The 24,070-nt window shown below is 39.0% G+C and overlaps 1 protein-coding gene across 7 annotated transcripts in view; it reads left to right on the top strand.

The window, feature by feature from the left end:
* The window catches only part of Cacna2d1 (calcium voltage-gated channel auxiliary subunit alpha2delta 1), a 431,327-nt gene that overhangs the window by 254,170 nt on the left and 153,087 nt on the right, over positions 1 to 24,070 (top strand). For all 7 annotated transcript variants that reach the window (XM_085684078.2, XM_085684077.2, XM_085684081.2 and 4 more), the window contains exon 5: positions 2,901 to 2,942. In XM_085684078.2, the coding sequence (XP_085540204.2) occupies positions 2,901 to 2,942 (42 nt within the window). The remainder of the gene's footprint in view (positions 1 to 2,900; positions 2,943 to 24,070) is intronic.

The raw sequence follows: 24,070 nt of genomic DNA, 5'->3' as shown, positions 1-24,070 counted from the left end.
TGAGCTCCCATTAGCTCAGGTAAATTGTTTTAGTGGGTGGCCCCATCATGGTCTCGACCTCTTTGCTAATATTCTCATTCCCTCCACTCTTCAACTAGACTTTGGGAGCTCAGTCCAGTGCTCCGATGTGGGTCTCTGCCTCTGTTTCCATTCGTTGCTGGATGAAGGTTTTATGGTGACATTTAAGATATTCATCAGTCTGACTATAGGCCAAGTCAAGATTGGGCCCCCTCTCTTCTATTATTTAGGCTCTTAGGTGGAGTCATCCATGTGGATTCCTGGGAAATTCTCTAGAACCAGATTTCTACTAACCCTGTAATGGCTCCCTCAATCAAGATATCTCTTTCCTTGCTCTCATCTCTGTCCTTCCTCCATCTCGACTATTCCGTTTTCTCAAGTTCTCCTCAACCCTATCCTTCCCTCCTCCTCCCCGTTTACCCTCCCTTCTCCCCCCATCTCCATGCTCCCAATTTTGTCAGGTGATCTTGTCTGTTTCCAATTTCCAGGTGAATCTATGTGTTTTTCTTTTGGATCATCTTAATAGTAGCTTCTTTAGGATCATGAACTATAGGCTCAATGTCCTTTGTTTATAGCTAGTATCCACTTATGAGTGAGTACATATCATAATCATCTTTTTGGGTCTGGGTTACCTCACTCAGGATAGTGTTTTCTAATTTCATCCATTTTGCATACAAAATTCAAGATGTCATTGTTTTTTGCTGCTAAGTAGTACTCTAATGTGTAGATGTGCCATACTTTCTTCATCCATTGTTCGGTTGAGGGGCGTCTAGGTTGTTTCCAGGTTCTGACTATTACAAATAATGGTGATATGAACATAGTTGAACAAATGCTTTTGTAGTATGATTGAGCATCTTTTGGGTATATGCCCAAGATTGGTATTGCTGGATCCTGAGGTAGGTTGATTCCCAATTTTTTGAGAAGCCAAGCTGTGTTTTAGAGTTCCAGGAGGGTTACAGAGAAATAGGTGGGTTAGGGGGTGGGGTGTGGCTAGTAGTTTGGATGGGACACTGGATAGGTCTGGGTTTTTTGGGAGCCTACCAGCAGGAAACTCCCTGCTGGCTGGCCAGGGAGTTGGAGGAGGACCCCAGGGTTTTATCTCATTGTGGATGTCCCAAAGAGTGGGGTGTCCTGCTGTGTGGCTATTCACACAGGGCTTAAGTCCCCTTAGTATTGGAGCAAACTGTGTTTCAGAGTTCCCCCAAGATTATAGCTCACTTGTGTTTTTGATCTTAGTCATTCTGAAAGGTGTAAGATAGAATCTCAGAGTCATTTCAATTTGAATTTTCCTGATGGCTAAGGATGGTAAACATTTCTCTGAGAGTCCTTTGTTGAAAATTCTCTAATAGATTTATACTCCATTTTTAATTGAATATTTGGTTTCTTGATATGTAGTTTCTTGAGTTCTTTATATACTTTAGATATAAGTCTTCTGTCAGTTTCATAAGGTCCTATTTATTAATTATTGCTCTTAGTATCTGTGCTGCTGGTGTTCTGTTCTAGAAGGTGTCTGCTATGTCAATGCTCTCAAAATTGTTTGCAACTTTCTCTTAGTATCAGTGTTACTGGATTCCTGTTGAGGTCTTTGATCCCCTAGGACTTCAATTTTGTGCAGGGTGATAGATATGGATCTATTTGCACTCTTCTGCATGCTGACATCCAATTAGACCAATGCCACTTTTTGAAGATACCTTTTTTTTTTCCATTTTATAATTTTGACTTCTTGGTCAAAAATCAAGTGTCCATATGTGTATGGATTTACTTCTGGGTCTTCAATTAGATATCATTGTTTATAGTTCTGCTTCATATTTTCAGTATTTTGGAGGCCAGAGAGATGGACCAACAATTTAGAGAGTTAGTTATACTTGCAGAATATCTGAGTTCAGTTTCCAGAGCCTGCCTGGCAGCTCATCAGTGCCAGGGGATCCAGCAGCCTCCTCTGTCCCCCACAAGCACTAGGCATGCACATGGTACTGGTACACATATGTGTGTGAGACAAAACAGTCTCGCACATAAGATAAGCTAAATCTGGAAGTACACACTTTCAGTAGATTTCAGCAACTGTGTTCAGAGGACCTGTCTATTGTTTATTCTTGCTGAAGTGTGCACACTCATTTACTACTTCACAAGAATTGAAAAATTTGCTGTTTATTTATTTATATAATTTTTTGAGACAGGGTTTCTTTGTGCAGCTCTGGATGTCTTGGAACCTGCTTTGTAGACCAGGCTGGCCTCAAACTCACAGAGATCCACCTGACTCTGCTTCCCAAGTGCTGGAATTAAAGGCGTGCGCCCTCACAGCACAGCGAGAAATGATATCCCCATCTAATTTGATAGTTATATAATCTGACAGTTACATGATTTGGTACCCTTTACTATCTGAATTCAGTTACTTAAATCTGATGAACAATTTCTGAGATTGCATATTATGTCGTCAAGAATTGACACTGTGGAGAGTTATATATGAAGATTAAAAACTTCTAACACTAATATAAAAGTTATCTTACCTAATTTTAATAAGGTTCCTTATTTATCATGTTTATGTATTTATCTGAGTATAAAGTGAGCATTCACCATGAAATCCTTGTGTTCTTTAGGAAAAACTCTTATGTTTCTCGGTCCTGTACTGGATCGTTTCTCTACCGCAGCATGTGCTGTCCTGGTTGCCCTAGTGGACTGCCTCGGCATTTCTATAAATGTTAGAGGGTCTATGGCTTTCATAGGATAGAATTTAAAAGCAATTCTGCTCATTACTTAAAATAGTCAAGGAGTTTGCTACATAAAATGAGTTTGTTACTTAAAATAGTCAAAAGTGTGTTGTTAGGTCCAGTATTTCTTGTTTAGACTCTCTAATCAATGCAACATTCTTTTTTTCTTTTTAGAGCAATGAAGTCGTCTACTACAATGCTAAGGATGATCTCGATGTGAGTATTGATTTTATACATTAAATTATTACTTAACTGCGATTGGATTTGATACGTTTCAAGAGAACAATAGATGGCAAAAGCAAAACAATAGTTGGATGCATCGAGGTGATGATGGGTGTTATACTTACCTGATTTGTGCCAACTGCATGCAGGCCTTTCTATATTAGATATATAGCATTCTAGGTGTCTGTTTCGGAACCAGCACACCCTATATGTGCCTCAGCGTGTGCTGGAGTGGCTTAGATATGTGTATTACCTTTGCAAGGCAGAGCCCAGCATATTGTGTCGGGAGAATGAAAAAAAAATGTAAAATCAGTAGAGTTGATCTTTCCAATAATTTACATATATATGTGTGTTATATGTTTTATATATAGGTATATATACACACTGATACATTACTACTCTCAGAATATGCAACTCTACTAATATCTTCAACTATCAGATTTAACTGGGTACTAAAATTTCTGGTGTCCTATTAACCATCTTTCACAAATTATCTTAATTATACAATAACACCGTGAAAAACACATTTTCCCTTATTGTAGATAAAATCCTAGGTATATTTTTCTTTTTGTATTTATTTATTTTTAAATTTTGTGGGTAAGTGTGTTTGACCTGTATGTTTGTATGCATGTATGTGTGCGCTCCATATGTGTGCCTGCTTCCTGCAGCTCCCAGTTGCACTTCCTACTTTCTCAAAGGAACAGGGTTTTGTTCCCAGCGTCTACACGAGCACTCGCAACCATGTGTAACTCCAATTCCAGGGAATCTGATTCCATATTCAGACTTCTGTGGGGACTACTGTCAGACAAAGAGTTAGAATTAAAACTAGGATTTGTTATTTGAAGATAATTTGGCTACAGATTTGAAGGTGAGCTAGGTAGGTTCCTGGGCGGCTTTGGAGGGGAAAGCAGAGGAGAGGGAGCTATGAATATAATCTCAAAAACAGCAAAATGCAAACGCATCCCTACTTTTCTTGCTAGTATATTAACTGTATCTTTTAGTAAACATTTAGTTCATGAAACACCCACCCTGATGTTATGGCCCATGTCCTCTAGAGTATTACTTTGTGATCATAACACTAAATATAGCAAATAACTGTTTTGTTCTAGCGCTCATCCAAACAGTTCCATTTTATGCCAAGCAGAGCGGCTCTGCTTAGTTAGATCTACCCGTAAGTCGCCAGTTCCCTTTTATTTCACACTCGGAAGTGGGACGCTGACGTTTAGTTAAGTAACAACCCCCTATTCCCTCATCGTGGTTCCAGGCTAGAATGTTTCGCTGATCTTGACTAGCGTAGCGTGCATGCGTTTTGTATCTGGAATCCTGTAAGCACATCCAGTGTTTTCTTCACAATTTACATGCAGAGATGGCCTCTCAAATATTGAAAAAAGCAACACGTTTGTTGTTCTTTATTTCTGCTATTTCAGTATTTAAAAAAAGCCACTCTGTAATAGAGAAAAGAATCCGTGGGAGTGGAGCTATTGACCGAGCTGTGTTTTCTGCTGCTTCGTCCTAACCAAAATAAGTGCATTATACCATTGTGTGTTTGTTATTCTTATAAAATGATGCATTTTTTTAAATTCATAAAAGTTTATTAATTTATAAAAGTTTCCATTTCCGTCCCTCCTCCCAACCCCCTCCCACTCCCCCCACTCCCTCTCCTCCTCCCTCTCCATTCCTAAGAGCAGTCAGGGTTTTCTGCCCTGTGGGAAGTTCAAGTTCCTCCCCCCTCCCTCCAGGTCCAGGAAGGTGAGCATCCAAACAGACTGGATCTAAAAAATCCAGTATATGCAGAGGAAACAAGTCCCAGTGTCATTGTCAATGTCTTTTCAGAGAGACCCCGTGCCAGCCACATTCAGAGAATCTAAGATGGATTTCAATAAATTTAATCAAAAGTTTATGGATATCAAAAATCAGCATTTATGTTTAAAATCCAAAATCTACTACTGAGTATTTGGAGAAATATCATCTATTTATTTATGTACACGTTGATAGACAATGGACAGAACTCTTATATAATACTTATAGAATAACAGAATTCAGAAACCAAGCCAAGCCCAGACGAACCTGACATTGTTGTTACCCAGAGGTTATCAAATGCTATTAAAGTTCTAAAGGTTTGGCTGGGGAGCTGATTCGTGAATACAGAGCTTGCTGTCCAAGCTTGAGGACCTGAGGTCTGGCACTCCGCACTCACGTCAGGAGCTGGCGCTGCTGCTGGCGGCTGTCCACCTATCAGAAACCTCGCAGGATTGTTGCTCGGTCAGTGTAGCCAACCAATGAGAGATCCATCCTTCATAAAGAACCCGGAGAGTGCTTGAGGACCCTGGACACTGACTTCTGCCCTGCCCAGACACGTAGCTCACACACGTAAAGCCTCATCCGAGTTAACACTTGACTTGAGCTGTTTTGAGTTCATTCCACTTCTAACTTGGATTCTGATGAGGGTATGTATTTTATGGAGGATATACTTGACATAGGTAAAGACTCTGGGCATATTATAAAATTTAGTACTTAAAAGGAAGGAGAAAAGACATCTGAAAATTTCTTACCCAGTTATAAGTATATCTTATGTTTCTCTTACTTTTAATTTTTTCCTGGTAACAAGTGTTCAATTTGCTTTTGTCCCTGTTTCCTGTTCAGGTTTTGTGAGACAGCGTCTTGCTATGTAAGGATGGCAGGTATTGCAGATATGTGCAACCAAGATCAGCCTCATAAGCATCCACATGACTGGCCTAGAAAGCAGTGAAATTATTTTCACTGTGCTGTTGAATAGATGTTAGATAACAACTTGAGTTGATGTGATACCATGAAATGAACTCGTAGGGTGAGGAAGGAAAATGTTACTTCCCGAACATTCAAATGCCGTGCAGTATAATACATATACTTGTGTATTATTATTTTAAATAAAATTTCGATTTTGTTTGTAGGCTAGATTGCCAGACATGGTTCTGTTAGAGGTTTTGGTTCTTTTCATTTATTTGTGTGTGTGTGTATGTGTGTGTGTGCATATCATTTACAGAATAATTACACCAAATTCCACTGCTCTTTTCAGTTTACAAACTAATTATTTCCTGCAGCGCTGCGTGGCATTGTATGAAAAGAACACTCAGCACATTAAAATTGCTTTTTCATTGTCTTGATCAGTTCCATCTACCAATATTCACCTATCGTCCTACTCATGGGTGAACCGTATTGTTCAAAATGCTGTTTTTCTTAGACCTCGTTGAAATACTCTGAGATTCAATTTATCAGAAATATATGGATATGAATATGTATTTTCGAATGTTGGCAAAATTAGATTTTTTCACACCCACTGGAGTAACAATTGCCTGACATATGTAAATTTTATTAGTTTGTGATCATAATAGTGAATCGGAATACTTTTATCAGTATGAAATTTTTAAAATAAGTTAAAATGTATTTTGTTTGTACTTAAAGTTTTTAAGAGTATTGTATTAACTTTTGATGTACTTACCAACATGTCTATATAAGGAATTTGCTCAGATTTCCTTTTAAATACAAATTCAAATATTTTAGAGAGCTGGAAAGCCGAGAGCAGGGACCAGAGAGACGGCCGTAGCTGTAAAAGAACTTGCTGCCCTTGTGGAGGCCCTGTGTTTTGTCAGGAGATCTCCACTGGGGCTCTCACAGCAGCATGTGACCCTAGCTCCAGCAGGTCAGATGCCCTCTTCTGACCTCCACTGGGATATAAACTCATGTCCTCTCCCCCACTCCACACACACACGCACGCACGCACGCACGCACGCACGCACGTGCGCGCATGTAATTAAAAATAAAATGACAAAGCTAACCAGTGGGTGAAACACAACACTTTACTAAGTATTTGAGAAAATGCTTTCATTGCACCTGAATGATTGCTTAATCAAAACAAATGCTGTACAATTAATTCCTGCTCCAAACAATAAGATAATTAGTCAAATTTGTAATTCGGAGGAACTGCCTCCAAGACATTAAGTTGCTTACAGAAGGCTTTTGAGAAATAATATGAGAAATACGATTTTTGTGCTAAGTTTTAACTTGAATTACACCATATGAAGATCCTTCTGTATAGCCCTGTATAATGATTTGCGAAATTTTATGTCTTTTTGAAAATTTATGAGGAATTACGGCAATATGATTGAATTACCTGAAAAGTATTTTGATCACTCTCTTAGGTAGCTCTCTGGGTGCCAGGGATAGTGTGGGAACTCATAGTGAAGCTTTAGAATATCCAGGATCATATTTGGCTGTTAGTCAATTTTTTATGGTCTCAGCCTCAGTCTCTCTCAATCTCTCTCTCCCTCTCTCTCTCTTATTCCACAAAACGGAGTTGAGTGACGTTTGAGGAAATCACTTTGTGTTCCGGAGCCTGTTATGAAGACTATTATTCTCACCACTTCCTTTTACACTCATTCTTTGCAGCCTATAATGAACTCTGCAATTCATAGCAAGAAGACACAGAATTTAGATTTCCCCCTCAGGTCGCTATATCTCAAGAAAATATTGAAGCTATTTAAGGGAAAAAAAAGGAGAATAGTAATTAGGAGATAGTTGTTTCTCTACATGTCTCCAGCTGGTTTCCTCAGTGTATGAAAGCTAATGGCAATATTCTTCCTACTCATCATTTAAATGTACTTTAATATGGAATATTTAGAAACGGGTCTCAAATACATGTCTGAAATTATCTAAATGATTTCAACTCTTTTGCTTCTAAGTGTTAAATAGGCTTTGAATCATGCAACACGTTATGAGTACGCAAATATTCCTAAACTTCATGTCCATAAATCCTTCCCATTGTTAAGGTCATTGAATATATATTATTGACTTTGGTGTTTACGACCATGCATAGTCTTCCTAGAATCTGCTAAGCAGACAATGTTTGGTATTGAAATGGCTTTCCTCTTGGAGGTGCCACCAAGCTTGCTTCCTTTGGGTTCCATCTCAGAGCATTATTTCCAAGCTACATTTTAAGCATTTTTCTTTCTGTTCTCCATGCTTGGTTTCATTCTTAAAGAGACCAGTTTTTACTACCCACACCTCACCCTAGATATTCAGTAGTTACTATAATAAAGGATAAAAATTTAAATAGACACGTTAAAAAAAAAAAAAACCTTGACCTTTGTGAATCCCTCTTGATCCAAAACTACAAATATCTTATGTTATTCTCTTCCCTTCGGTTACCAATGTGATGTTTTTGCTCAAGGATGTCTCTAGTAGACAGTTAAGTATTTAGTTTAGTTGCTTGGGAGGATGGCTTAGAACAGAGTTTTATGTTTGGCTTATAAGTAATTTTGAAAGTAAGTGGCTGAAAAATTTTCTGACAAATGTGAAACTACATGTATATGACAGTGATGGATTCAACAAAATAATTGGATGTGCTCAAACAGTGTTAAAAACAAAGTTAGTTTGACGACCTTTCCACATGACATGTTCTTCAGCACATCACCTTTACATAACTTGTTTATCTCTGAGGGAGGCCATGAAGCATCTTCATAATGAACACAGCAATGGCCTGTATTTGAGCCTATCAATCTTCATGACAAATATGAGCGTGGAGACATGTTAGCATGCCACATGTTAAAGAACACAGAAACTGGAGACTATATAGATCCCCCTACCTACTTCCTGTTATCTTATCCTCAAGATACTTCCCACATCTAAGCATTGTAAATCAGTAAAAAGGCTTAAATACAGAATAGAAATCCCATAACACCAGATTCTAATGGACCAAGGAGGTTATGGAGTTGGGGAGCATGAGGTGACAAGTGGCTGGAAATGGAGGGGTAGCTTTCATAACAGAACTAAATCAGAGAAAGGCCACGAGTTCAGCTCTCGTTGGGATCATGACTAAATTTATAGTCTCCAGTTTCTGTGTTCTTCAACATGTGGCATGCTAACATGTCTCCACGCTCATATTTGTCATGAAGATTGATAGGCTCAAATACAGGCCATTGCTGTGTTCATTATGAACTAGGGCCAGATGAAACAAGACCCAGCACCATTGTCAATGGCCTCCCAGTCAGCCCCCATGTCAGCCACATTCAGAGAATCCGCCCATTCACACACTCGTTCAGTCCCAGTCCAGCTGGCCCTGGTGAGCTCCCACCAGACCAGTCCCCTTGTATCAGAGGGTGAACGCACCCCTCGCGGTCCTGATTTCCTTTTTCTTGTTCTCCCTCCTTCTGCTCCTCATTTGGACCTTGGGGGCTCAGTCCAGTGCTCCAATGTGGGTCTCCGTCTCCATCTCCATCCATTGTTGGATGAAGGTTCCCTCTGATCCTGCCTTCCTTGCCCGCACTCTCCGTCCATCCGCTTCCCATCTGGACCTAGGGAGTCAAGTCCAGTGTTCCAATGTGTGTCTCTGTCTCTATCTCCATCCATCGCCCAATGAAGGTTCTATGGTGATATGCAAAATATTCATCAGTATGGTCATGGGCTAAGGCCAGTTCAGGCACCCTCTCCTCCGCTGCCCAGGGAACAATCTGGGGATCTCTCCTTGGACCTGGGAACCCCTCCAGAATAAAGTCTCTTGCAAACTCAAAAATGGCTCCCTTAGTTGAGATGCACACCTCCCCGCTCCCACATCCATCCTTCCTCCCTCCCCCCATCCCACTCCCCAAAACCATCCCCAATCCTCCCCCTCTCCCTTCTCTCCAACCATTTCCCCTTACTTCAACCTCCCCACGCCCCATGCACCCAAGTTTGCCTGGCAATCTTGTCTAATTCCAATATCCAGGAGGATAACTACATGATTTTCCTCAGGTTCACCTTCTTATTTAGCTTCTCTAGGATCACGAATTATAGGCTCAAAGACCTTTAATTAAGGCTAGAATCCACTTATGAGTGAGTACATACCATATTCCTCTTTTTGGGTCTGTGTTATCTCACTCAGTAAAGCATTTTCTATTTCCATTCATTTGCATGCAAAATTCAAGATGTCATTGTTTTTTATCGCTGAGTAAAACTCTAATGTGTATATGTTCCACACCTCCTTTAACCATTCTTCTATTGAGGGGCACCTAGGTTGTTTCCAGGTTCTGGCTATTACAAATAGTGTAGCTATGAACATAGTTGAACAAATACTTTTGTAGTATGATAGGGCATCTCTTGGGTATATTCCCAAGAGTGGAATTGCTGGGTCCTGAGGGAGGCTGACTCCCAGTTTCCTGAGAAACCGCCACACTGATTTCCACAGTGGCTGCACAAAGTTTGCATTCCCACCAATAATGGATGAGTGTTCCCCTCACTCCATATCCTCTCCAGCATAGGCTATCATTGGTGTTTTTGAGTTTAGCTCTTCTGACAGGTGTAAGATGTATCTCAAAGTTGTTTTGATTTTCATTTCCCTAATCGCTAAGGAGGTTGAGCATGACCTTGAGTGTCTTTTAGCCATTCGAAGTTCATCTGTTGTGAATTCTCTGTTCAGTTCAGTACCCCATTTTTTAATTGGGTTAATTAGAATTTTAGTGTCTAGTTTCTTGAGTTGTTTGTATATTTTGGAGATCAGACCTTTTATGAAGCTACAGATACTCTGATACCAAAACCACACAAAGACACAATCCAGAAAGAGAATTACAGGCCAATCTCACTCATGAACATCGACGCGAAAATTCTCAATAAAATACTGGCAAACCAAATCCAAGAACACATTAGAAAAATTATCCATTATGATCAAGTAGGCTTCATCCCAGAGATGCAGGGCTGGTTCAACATACGCAAATCTATCAATGTAATCCATCATATAAATAAACTGAAAGAAAAAAACCATATGATCATTTCATTGGATGCTGAAAAAGCATTTGACAAAATTCAACACCCCTTTATGAGAAAGGTATTGGAGCGATTGGGGACAATGCCTTGTCTTAAGTGAAACACTTAAGACATCACTTGCACAAATACAGAGCATCTATTGAAGTGATGCCTATTGAACGTGCTTGTTTCTTGTGGTCTTGTTTCCAGAGTGTTTGTGAAGGCACGGTTGTTTTAAAGAGGTGCTACTTTTGCCTAGTAAAGGGGGAAACACTCACAACCTTAAGGTCAAAGAACATGTGGGATTTATTCACCGAGGGCAAGCAAAACCGAGAGAAGAGAAACTTTTACTGGTTTTTTATTTTTTTTATTTTTGGATTGCTGTTATGAAGCGTATAGGGCTCAGGATTTTTTACTTCAAGTTTAGATTGATATGCTAAGCATCCATAATTCTTTGTGAATGAGATACATACTCAGGATTATTACAATTCTCCACCAAGTTCTGCCTGTTTTGGAAAATAGAATGAATAGTAGTTGAATTTTATTACCAAAGAGGCTATGTTGATAAGATGAATATTATTTCAGTGCAAATAATACCCATAGAACTTTTGTTAGGAAAATAAGTTAAATATTCAGAAATGAGAATAGATTAATGAATCTCTGAAACCTGTTTTTCCTTAAAAATTGAAAATAAGTATATTACTTGTATTCTGACAATTTTGGGACATACTCTGCTTCTTTAACCAGCAAGGTTAGACATTGTAATTGCCGCACACACTGCGATAGTGAGGAAGGCTTTTCAGGGGCACCACTACCCAGGTGTCAATCACTGCCCAGTCCTTTCCTAGCTGACTGGCACCGTCGAAGCCAAATATTTCTTCTTTCCAATCATTTGTTCTGTAAAATGAGGATGACAGTAATACAATTCAGATGATGAAAAACACTTTAGAATATTTTGAACTTACATTGTGCAGTTCAGAAATAACTGATAAATGTAATTTTAAAATAAACTTGAGACTGGTGATGTGATTTTTACCACCAAATCAGTGTGTGTGTGTGTGTGTGTGTGTGTGTGTGTGTGTGTGTGATATTCTAATCACAGTAAAGGGGAATTAGCCTGAAATATTAATTCTTGCATTTATGTTACTTAAGACAATTCATAATCTAATAAAATTCACATGTAAACCATCCAAAAATTTTGAGAAAAAAAAATGTGACCACAAATCAAATGTTCATTTCAATGTTTTAGGTTCTAAATACTAAAATTTAAAAGAAAATGAAAACCCCTCCAAAGAAATAATTATCTACCTACAGTTTTCTACTGTTTCACACTCTCTCTAAAGCCGCCGTTTACTCGGGCTCCTGACTTGATTTTCAGAGACAGCTGTCCCAATCAGTCTTCAGATTCCCCGAAGAGCAGCGGAGCAGAACCCAGTGGCTTCAGTTGCCCTGTCGGCTTGCGCTGTCTCCTGAATTCCCCTATTGATCAGAAATAAAAAATCGGAGCCTTCCAAACCCGCTAGCCTCTTCTGGGCTCTGTCTCTAGCTGCAAGCTAATGAAATTAGCGCACAGCCTAGATAGCTCATCTCATTCAATTGAATTGATTTATTTGCTTCATTTTGTATTATTGATCGTTTGAAAGTTTTGACCTGTCTGGGACATGTGGCCCTCGGCAGAGCTCCCTTGCAGACTCATTCACTGTCCTCTTTGTAGTCTTGTCTACTCTCAGACTAATTCTAGTATGGTACTTTATATCGTGTCTCTTTAGAAGCCTAATATTTCATGTTTTAATTTTATAGAAACAGATATGATTCTAGAATGAGTTGGTAGGGATATAGGCTTTATACAGTAATAGAATCTGTTATAATTATTCTTAAAATATAATAAAACTCTGGGTTTATTTTCTACTTTTTTATATTAGTATCTTATAGCATGAAGTTCTTATTTGGCAAATGCAGAATCCCCCTTTAGAACATATAGACAAATAGGAGTTGCTCCTATGTAACAAATGAATTATCCCTTTTCCTGGAAGCTTTTGTTATTGTTGAGCATCTGAGATAAGTTACCTCGCTATCCTGGCTGCAGTGTTTGAAATGGACTGTAATAGTACATGGTATATGCATTATGGGCCGTGCATCATCTGGGCATCAAAGCAACACTAGATAGAACAAATTACTGCTGTTCTAATGTTTCCTGCTGGAGAAAACAGCATTGCTGAGCTTTACGGCCTCATCCAGTGCATGTCCCTGTGACAGCTGTCAATCACATATCCTTCCATCCCATGGTTCTGTCCTTGGAGGTGCGCTATGGTGGCACCCGGGAAGCGAAGGCTCTTATGAAGGAGCTCCTCCACGTCAGGATTTTTACCACTTGGTTTTCTGAAGCAAACTTTGTTTCCTAAAATTTAACAGCCATTTCAATGACAACGTCTTGAAAGGGACTTTCCATTCTGTTAAACTGAGTTATAGAATTAAGGCAATGTCTGGAACAGGTGATTTCTAACCCGATGTGAGAGTTAGTGAGACCCAGGCAGGATCCCTGCTTATCAAGAAATAAATATTTTGTTTCCTTTAGAAATACTTACTTAGCTAATGTAGAAAGCATTAAAATATACTGAATGGATACCATTTACTGTTTCAATACCTGTGTATATTGCGTAATATTTTAACAAGAGTGAGATTACCTCATTGAACTTTCTTTATTGTCAAGACCTTAATTATCTTTGTTCGACCATTTAAAAACACACAGTCATTTATCATCAAGTGTGGCCTCCCTCTAGTGTAGCATGCCAGAGCTAATTGTAGGTCGGGTGCACACTAATTAAACTCTTCCAGAACCACCTACATTTAAGTTCTGGGCAGCCACCACTTCATTCTTGATGTCTTCAAAATCAGTTCTTTTAGGATCGATGCACATAAGAATAAGATCATGTATTAGCCTGGTTTATTTGCCTTATTTTACTTAATATTATGCTCTTCAGTTCTCCCTATGTTGTAAATAACAAGATCTTATTAAGTTAAAATTATGAAGACTATGCCCAGGAGATGCTCACTGGGTAACATGCTTAATGCCAAACTTAACTGTGATTATCAGGTTCAACACTGAAAAGAGGAAACCAATTCCTTTAAGTTGTTCTGACTTCCATAGATACATTGTGCCATATATATCACACACACACACAGTATACACACATAACACACACACACACAAACACACACCACACATACTCACACCTATCCTTAACATAACACCCATAAGTAAGTACACATGCAGACATGCACACAAATACTCTGCGCATACATATGTACATACACACAAACATACACAGAACACACATACACACACCATGCACATACACAATCACACATACATACTGAATAATAAATAAATGTAATACAATTTTTAAAGGCTCTGAAGACATTTTGATTGCTGGGTGGGGCTGGGGAATGCATTTAATCCCAGCACGCAGGAGGGAGAGGCTGAAAGCTCTCTATGAACTCAAGGCCAGCCTGGTCTACAGAACAAGTTCAGGACAGCCAGGACTACACAAACCTTGTCTCATTAAGAAAAGAAAAAAAAAAAGAATCAGAATATTTACACATATTTTGAACCTTGCTTAATTCTTAAATTCTAAAATGTTTTATCAAGGTAATTTTACTGTTGACAATTTTTACGATAATCTATCAGTAAGTAAAATACTGACTAATTCAAAGCCTATTCCATTTTGCATGTGTTTCTACTGTCTGATCATTTTTACCCCCAGTGCGGCTTTGACCGTGGCTACTTCCTATTTAGGAATGCAAACTGGGTGAATTAGCCACTTGAGAATTTACTGGGATAAAAGTAAGTCTAAGAACCTTTCTTTATTATAAGCATATTTTGTTTTATTTTTAATGTAGTCTATAAAAATATATGTTGACTTTTTGATCGACAAAAGGCACTGCTGGGTTTGAGGCTGTGGCCTCCAACAGGCTTGCATAAGCTGTGAATGTGCACCATTATGGAGCTGCACCCTTCGCCTATCAGAAAGGTCATTATTCCTTTTCTCAGAAGGAAAGCGCCCTCATTTGCATACAGTTTCTTAATGCTTGCACATACTTAGCGCTCCCAGAGTGCTCCCTTGAACTTCTAGGGGCCCTGCAATCATAGGCTTCTTCTGCAGTATAAGTGGTCCACTTAGGATCAACACGGAGAAACGTGCACTTTAGTGAGAGCGCATCCCTGCCCGTGTTGGCCATTTTAGAATCGCGAACGCGTGGAACTTAGATCGGCCCAGTCCTTCCTCTCCACTGCCTTCACCTGTGTTAGGTCTCTTGGGCATCTGCTGACACCATGCTATGTCATTGGCCTTCAGCATCCCTGCAAACAGAAAGTGCAGCGTTTCACATCAAGACTATTCTAGAACTCCGACAGGACTATGATTTTCATGTAGTGACATATATTGTCATCACTTACACGGTGCATTTTATATAAAATGTTAATTTTACCTTTAAAATCTAATATAATAGACTGAGACTGACTAACAGTATGCCTTTCTACTGTTGCTCACGCTTATTTGTTCTGACCATACTCACCTTTGTCATTTTGGAAAAATATATTTTTTGTTTATAGTCATCCCTAGAGTGTTTTTAAAGAAAATTTCTTTATTCATTGTGTCAGTATAAAATTTCCACTCCTTCCAGTTCCCTAAAATTTCCAAATTTGTTCACGTCGTTTCATTCACTTTTAAATATCCAAACTATGGCAGATGAGTATATGACAGCTTCACAGTGGCTCTTTTGTTGTTTGCTTTTGAGACAGGGTTTCTCTGTGTAGCCCTGTTTGTCCTGGATTCACTCTGTAGGCCAGGCTGGCCTCTAACTTAGAGATCCTCCTGCCTCGCCTTCCGAGTGCTCAGAGGACCTGTTTGCACTACCATACCCGTTAGTGACTCTAATTTAAACCATTGAATTTTCAGTGGTTTTTCCCTTTTAAATTTCGTTTATTTTAATTACGTGAGTGTGTGGACAAGTGCCACCGCAAGCATGAAGAGGGCCTCACATCCCCTCAAGCTGGAGTTCCAGGTGGGTGTGAGCCAGCAGATGTGGGTGCTGAAAACTTACCTGGGTCCTGGGTGAGAGCAGTGTGTGCATCTAACTACTGAGCCTTCGCTTCAGCCACACGTAGACTTTTCCTGTTACTTTCCTAGTATTCTCAGGTTAATAAGAACTTTTCTTCTCAGCAATTAGTGTTTTAGCTTTTCACAATGTAATCTGAAGGCGTTATAGCATTGTAGTTGTGTGAAAAACTGTAAAAAAAACTTTTTATTTCATAGATAAGAGCATGTTGCTATATCCAATATGAATAGATAAACTCAAATAATTTTGTGATGGTAATATAGATATTAATAACATTTAATTTTTAAATTTTTATTTTATGATTCAATAAGATAATTTTCCATTATTATTACTTAAATTCTTATTGTGTTTTTGTTCAGTGTACCCCAACACATACTTTCCCACTCTGTCTATTCATCTAGTAGATATATTTACAGTGTTAGTGTCTTCGAGAAGACAGCTGAGTGATCCAGAGAGACAGCACCATGTGTTCTTGGTCACTACATTAGATCCCTTGTTTAACACTCTCCCGGCTGTGCGGCTCGGGTGAAGTCACTCTGGCGAGGTGGCTTACCCACCCTTTTTCTTTGATCACTCCTTCCTTGGATGTGCCTTACTCCAGCCCCAAGTCTTCCCTTCTGACTAACCTTTTTAACTCACAGCAAGGAGACGCTGCGTTCCCAGTCTCTATGGCTAACAGCCATCTTTATCTGGAACTCAGTCTCACATGGATAAATTCTGATGGTGAGTTAGGGGTTGAGGAGGAAACGAATTTCTTAATCCATTATGTTGTTCCATATAAAATATATTTGCATGTGCAGTTCATTTTAAATAAAATGAGTACTACATTAACAATTATTAATTTGGGACTATAAAGCTTATTATATAGAGAATATTACTTAAGACTAGGGATATAATTGGAACATTAAAGAATTCCAAAATCTGGAATTTCTCTAAAAAAATATTAAAGTTAACTGGGCTTGTCCATTAGCAGATATTTCTGATTTTGTTGTTTATTTTTTTATTTTTTTGGTTTGGTTTGGTCTTTTTTTTTTTTTTTTTTGAGACTGAGTTTCTCTGTAGCTTTGGAGCTTGTCCTAGAGCTAGCTCTTGTAGATCAGGGTGGCCTTGAACTCACACAGATCCATCTGCCCCTGCATCCCGAGTGCTAGGATTAAAGGTGTCACCACCACACTGCCCTGCTTAACTAGCTCTTATAACTTAGATTAACTCTGCATCTGTCTTGCAACTACATCTCTGCCTTTCCTCTTCCAAGAATTGTCCTCTTCTGGTGGACCCACCTATACTTCCTGCCTAGTGATCAATCAGTGTTTCATTACACCAATACAAGTGACCAATCTTTACGGTGTGTGAGAGTATCATTCCACAGCAATGCTTATTGAATGATGGAGAACATTAGAGAACAAATAACTCCTAGTGACAAAGGCCACAGTGTTGCTGCCACTTGGCAAGAATAAGCCCATTTGTTTTCCCTTCTTCTCTTATCTACTGCTTTCCTCCCCAAACAAATGGGATTTTTATGTCGATTTTCTTTTTTTCTAATATAAGCATAAAGACTTAGTATCGTAAGACAAATTCAGAGGTCATGTACATTTCCCATAGGATTATTTTTATATTTGATCATTTAATTATAGCTTACATAATTACTGTGATCACTATACTATTTTTGAAAATTCGGTATTTTCCCATTTAGATACTGAGTGACATTTATGTAGACAGTGATGTATCATGCTCTCTTCCAGTCTCCCGTGTGTTCTGTGTGCGTGAATGAATGAATGAAACATTTGCTCTTGTCTACAAACTACTAGTCTAGGCTCGTGTATCCAGGTGCCTGTCTGTTATCCAGTCCTCTACATTTTTTATGCCTGAAATTTGCAGACATAAATGTGTATTTGATTTGGTAGAAAGACTGGTTTAAAGTGACTTTATGAAGCTGTAAAGAAAAACTACATATTTTAGTTTTTATTTCAGCATTCAAATAACATGTGTCTTTTGTTTGGGGGTTTAATTTAGAGTGGAAGTTTAATTTAGAATGAGCTGGAAATGTTTTCACAACACTCCCTCCCCTTTGTGAGATGCTGCCTACTTTGAGGACAGGGCTTGTTGGCTGTCTGATATGTTCCACAGTAGAAAGATCATTGCATAATAGCATCGTTTACCTCACAAGTCGGGCACCGAAACCCAGACAACACTGGCTGGCCCAAGACAAGGCTGTTACTAATCTAGCAGAGTTGAGGAGATTTCCTGTCACCTCTCTTTCTCACTGTACCTTTGCAGTGTCTCCTAAGCATGCTCCCTTCATGGAATTTTCTGGAGCAGAACAGCTCCAGGACTTTGTGGAGATGACCTAATCCGTAAAGTGCTTCCCTGCAAGTGTGAGAGCCTGAGTTTGACCCCAGAACAAACAGAAAAGCCAGCCTTGGCAGTCACAGTCATGTTGATTCTAAAATCTCAAAACAAGTGGGTTGGTTGGTTTGTTTGTTTATAACCACAAATGGTAAAAGCTTGTTTTCTTGGTCTGGGAAGGGAGATGCGTTGGGCTCGCTGGCCAGTGAGAAACCATGAGGAATCAAACCCAGGGTTCCCATTAGCATCCACACACACATATGTGCACTAACATCCACAGGAATGCGTGTATGTGCGTGAGCGTGTGCACGCACACACATACACACAATTAACTAAAGATCTAAAATGTTTCTAACGTTGCTTAAGCTGGGAAAATGGGGCTTAATCATCTTGCTTAGGACACAATTTCCCAAAGCGTTTTACTTAGTCATAGTAATAGTAGCCTTTCTTTTTTTCCTTTTTCTCACATGATATAGCCTGATAATAGTTTTTCTTTCCTCCAGTTCTCCTCCTTCCCCTCCCAATCCACTCCCTTTCTGTTTCTTATTAAGAAATAAATTTCTTATTATTAAGGAGAGATAATATAATATAATATAATATAGTAAGATAAAAGAAAAGCTAGCACATTGGAATTAGGCAAAACTAACAGAAGGAATGGAGCTCGAGAGAGGGCATGGAAACAAGTTCTCATTTGCATAGTCAAGAATTCCACCAAAACACTCAACTGGAAGCCATTCCATGCCATTCCATACATGTAGAGGGCCTGGTGCCGACCTGTGCAGTCCTGTGCCTACTGCCTCAGTCTCTGAGTTCATGTGAGCTTTGCTTATGCTGGTTTAGAGGGCCTTGTTTGCTTGGTGTCCTTCATCCCCTTTGGCTCCTTCACTCTTTCTGCCTTCCTCCCGTGGGGTTCCCTGGGCTCTGATGAAAGGGATTTTGATGGAGATATTCCATGTAGGACTGAGTGTTCCAAGGTCTCTCACCTCTCACCCTCTGTATATTGTCTGGCTGGGGATTTCTGTATTTGTTCCCATCTGCTGCAGAAATACTGTTTCTAATGATGGCTGATTGGGACACTGATGTGCGTATAGCAGAATGTCCTTAGCAGTCATTTTATTTCTAGGTTTTGATATTGTTGTTTTGTTTTATTTAGACTAATATTTGGTTTTACCCCAGGTCTTTGGTTTTGTAGTCCATGGGCATGGGTTCCATCTCATGGAGTGCATGGGCCTTAAGTCAAAACAGATTGGTTGATTACTTCCTTAAGCTTTGTGCCAACATTGCACCATCATATCTTGAAGGCAGGAGAACATTGTAGATCTATGTGTACATGAACCTTGCTCGTGCTGATTTAGAAGGCTTTATTTTCTTGTGTTCTCCCCTACCCTCTTTGACTCTTACACTCTTTTCTCCTCTTATAATTTTCCTGAGTTATGAGGGGAGGGATTTTATAGAGACCTCCCATTTAGGGCTGAGTGTCCCAAGGTCTCTCACCCGCTGAATAGTGTCTGACTGTGGGTCTGTAGGTGGACGTTTCTTGTATGAACAGACATTTCTTATGCTAGCAGCCATTCCCAAATAATCCCTCAGAAACTTAATATTGATTAAGTCAATGCTCATCCAATAGATCAGGCTTGTTACTAGCTAACTCTTACTTTTAAATTAACCCATATTTCTTATGTATGCTTTGCCATGGGACTTGGCACCTTTTCTCAGTAAGGCATGTCCATCTTCTCCCTGCTTCTCTAGTGACTGCTCAGATTCTGTCCTTCTTTCTTCCAGCCGTCCCAGTTTGACTGTCCCAACCTTATTCTGTTCAGTTATTGGCCATTCAGTTTCTTTGTTAACCAATGAGAGTAACGCATATTCGCTGTGTAAAGAAGGGTCATTTCACAGCATGGGTCTCTGTGTTTGTTCCTTTATACTGCAGGAAGAAACCTCTCTGATGACGGCTGAGCAAGGTACTGATTTATGAGTATAGCAGAGTGTCACTGGGAGTTATTTTATCACTACATGTTTGGACCAGTATTTGGTTTTGCTCTAGACCCATGGGCTATCTAGTATCAGGTTCTATCATCATCATCATCATCATCATCATCATCATCATCATCATCATCATCTTCATCATCATCACCATCATCATCATTTATTTATTAATTTATTTTACATCCTGACTGCAGTGTCCCCTCACTCCTCTCCTACCATTCCACTTCCCTCTCGCCCATCATCTGCCAATCTACTCGTCCTCTGGCATGACATGTCATGACAGGGCTCCCATGAGTGTCAACAAAGCATGGCATACCAAGTTGGGGTAGGACTAAGCTTTTCCCCTTGTATTAAGGCAGTCCAGTATGAGGAATAGGTTAGTCTCAGGTTCTTGGTCACCCCAGCAGTAACAGGAATGGGTTCCATCTCATGGAGTGGGTCATAAGGCAAATATGTTATTGATTGGTTGCTCCCACAAGCTTTGTGGACCACGGTCCCTAGCTTATCTTGCAGTTAGTATACCATTTTAGATAAAGGTCTTGTGGCTGACTTAGTGTTTATGTTTCTTCTTTGGTGGCATGCAGGTACCTTCATGTACCCAAAACTTTGGAAAACAGGGGTGAAGGCTCTATGTAGGCACTATCTTGGCATCTCCTTGTTCAATGAGTTGTGTATGAGTTGTCTCCAGCTTCAGAAATGGAGCTTTGCTGTCGCTGTTTGGAGAGCAACCTGTCATCTTGGCAACAGCCTGGGTTGTTTGGGATTTCTGTGGGGCCTCTTTGAACAGCTCAATTAGATGTGACCTAATCTTGGTTCTGGAAACTTCATTTGGTGACAAGACATAGATATTTGGGGTTCTGTTTCCCCACTTATTGATGATTTCATTTAGCTTGCTTTCACATATGTATATATTTTAGGAAACGTCTACTCTATTAGCTTCACATATAATTCCTTAAATGACCCTTATTTTTAGCTGTCTTTTCCCGTTATCCCCTCCCCTCCTCACCACTTGATCCTCCAGTTACATCCCCACTCCAGCCCAGCATCATCCATCTAAAACTATCTGATCTACTTCACTTTTCTTACTAGATCTGTCCTCCTAGTCCCTCACTCTGTACTAACAGAGAGTACAGTGTATACTACCAGACAGTATGAATATACCAACAGACAGTATGAACTATACTAACAGATAGTACAGACTATGTTAGTGTGTGTGTGAGTGTGTGTAGTACAGAGTGTATTAACAGATATATAAGTTATTCCCATTTTCTCTCTATTACGAATAAAGCAGCAAGAACATGCCTGAACAAATGTCTCTGTGATAGGATGGATGAGGCATCCTTTAGGTGTATGCCCGAGAGTGGTACATGCCCCATAGCCGGATCTTGAGGTAAAGCAATTCCTATCCTCCTGAGGAGCGGCCACACTGATTTCCATGGTGTCCGTACAAGTTTGTCTGGCCACCAGCAATGGATGAGTGTTCCCCTTACTTTACATACTCACCATCATTTGGTGAGTCATTTGTTTGATTTAACTTAGCTGTTCTGGCGGGTATAAGATAAAATCTTAATTTTAGTTTGTAATTCTCAGGTGGCTAAGGATTTCAAACATTAAGTGTTTCTCAGCCACTTGAGTTTCCTCTTTTGAGAATTCTCTGTTTACATCTGTATTTTATTGGGTTATTTGCTTTCTTGATATCTAGAACTTTATATATTTTTATTATTAGCTGTCTATCAGATGTGTAGCTGATATGCACCGTTTTCCCAGCTCATTTTAGGAGAGAGAAAACCCTGTATCAGCTCCAAAGAAGCTGTCTTTTGAAACACATTTGACAAATGTTACCATTTTCATTCATCTACTATTTAGAAATGATAAAAATACATTATAAATGAAAGCTAACAAAATATAGGTATCTGTTATTATGTTTGTTGTGCTTATCCTAATTTTTCATGAGTAGACTAGTGAACAGTCCCATATGCCTTACAGAAGTAAGGTGGTAACTTACAGAAGTACATTTCAACTTACTCTTCCTCCTAGACTTGTTACTCATCCTGGGCATCTCTTGTGTTTTCTATGATAGCTAAGCCAGAGATGGAGCCCGAGCGTCTGTATTCTAAAACACTGAATGGTGCTGCTGGCACTTTGCCACTGATGATGCCCTTGCTACTTTAAAATAAGTATAGCACTTCAATGTGTTGGAATACTCATTGATGAGACACCCTGTGATATCCTTCAGTGGTGGCTTCTAACACTGGCTACTATTTTCTTAATATCATTCTCTCATTCAAGCTATAGTATCCAAGGATAGATCATGGAGAGTGATTTTTTAAATATGTTTAAGATTCATTTATAAACTCAGGAAAAAAATCCCCCATTCATATTTACATTTTTTTCTTTCCCCAATAAAGGCAAATACATTACATTTCTTAGTCAAAGCAGCACTTTCCTTTGTGGTTTCTTATTGGTCATTCTCCTTGCTATATTCATCTCATCTTCTCTGTATGATCAGTAATTCTCCCATACGGATAGTTTCAATTTGGGTATGAGTCTTGTTAATACATAAATTCTTTCTGTTAGTAAATGAGATCCATGTGACCGTAGCTTTTCCTGAATGGAAAAATAGTGTTCTGTTTCCAAACAATCGTACCAAAGACCAGTTTTGCAGTTCAAACCCTAAGTAGACCCATTTGTGTGCAATGTGGTGATACTACTGTACGGAGTGATGGTTCATTGTGCACAGACAACGTGATCATGGCTTCCTAAACTGACTTCACTACAGAGTGGAGGTCTGTGCAGGAGTTCAGCATTGCTGTGCAGATCTATGCTGCCAATAATTCTGTGTAAACGGTCTTTCTAGTGTTACAAATAGCAATATGTATTTGTCTCAGTATTTGAAGTTACCGGTGTGTTACTTGGTGGGTTACATTTATTAGAATAATAAAATAATAAATAATAAGATGATATAAGCACAACATTGCAAAACAGTGAATAAACTATCTTCTCTTTGCAAACTTGTTGTGTTTTTGATCTTACAACATTCTACTGGTGGCTTTATGGCATTTTATAGTTACTCATGATAATTTTTCTCTGTTCATCAGGTTTATCACTTTCATGAGCTGATGAATGCTAGGACTTTTTGTGCACTGTATTTAAATATGGTTCTTATTCCTAGTTGTTTAGAGTTTAGAATATATAAAACATTTTTCACAATAAAAAAATTGAAAATATGTCTGAACTTAATATTGAAAATAGCTAGGAAAAAATTATGAGGCTATATTTCAATTGAAAAACATGTTTAATATACAAGGCAAAATAGTTACAGAAGCATTATGAATAGGTTCCTGCCCAGGGGACAATAAGGTAACACAGTATGACAGGCACAACTAGAGAGGCAAATGAAAGACTTTAGCTCTTAGGTCATTGGTTTACACTATTATTAATGGGATCTTGATAGCTATGTCAAAAACCTCTGAACTTAGATTTGATTGTATTTAGAGTTTGTAATGTTTCTGCTCTTCTTTTATACATTTTCTCTTGAAAACAAAAATTAAACTTTATAGAACAGTTGTAGAAGTCAAGACAATGGCACAAAATAATGATCTTTCATTTCTGCTTTATCCTCACGTGTATTACTTGTTACATGATTATCAGTGGCCAATGTGAACTTAATAACACAACTCCTGAAATTTATTAGTGAGCAATCTAAACTTGGTTGTTCTGTGACATATATTCTGTGCTTTAAATCTACATCTTCATGTGTATCTTAAGAGACAGTGCCAGATGTGTTTGGATGCTTCCAACATGTAGAAATCGGGAAGCCAGTTAGTTTTAATTGGGTGATGGGAGCATCTGTGTGGGTGCTAACAACCTGTGTGGAAACTCGCATAAGCGGTGCCATCCGGGCACTACATTTAAAATGT

Source organism: Myodes glareolus, chromosome 27, assembly GCF_982192425.1.
Source record: "Myodes glareolus chromosome 27, mMyoGla1.1, whole genome shotgun sequence".
Classification (NCBI taxonomy): domain Eukaryota; kingdom Metazoa; phylum Chordata; class Mammalia; order Rodentia; family Cricetidae; genus Myodes; species Myodes glareolus.
The sequence above is the reverse complement of the archived record's forward strand: the minus strand, read 5'-3'. Positions and strand labels throughout refer to the sequence as shown.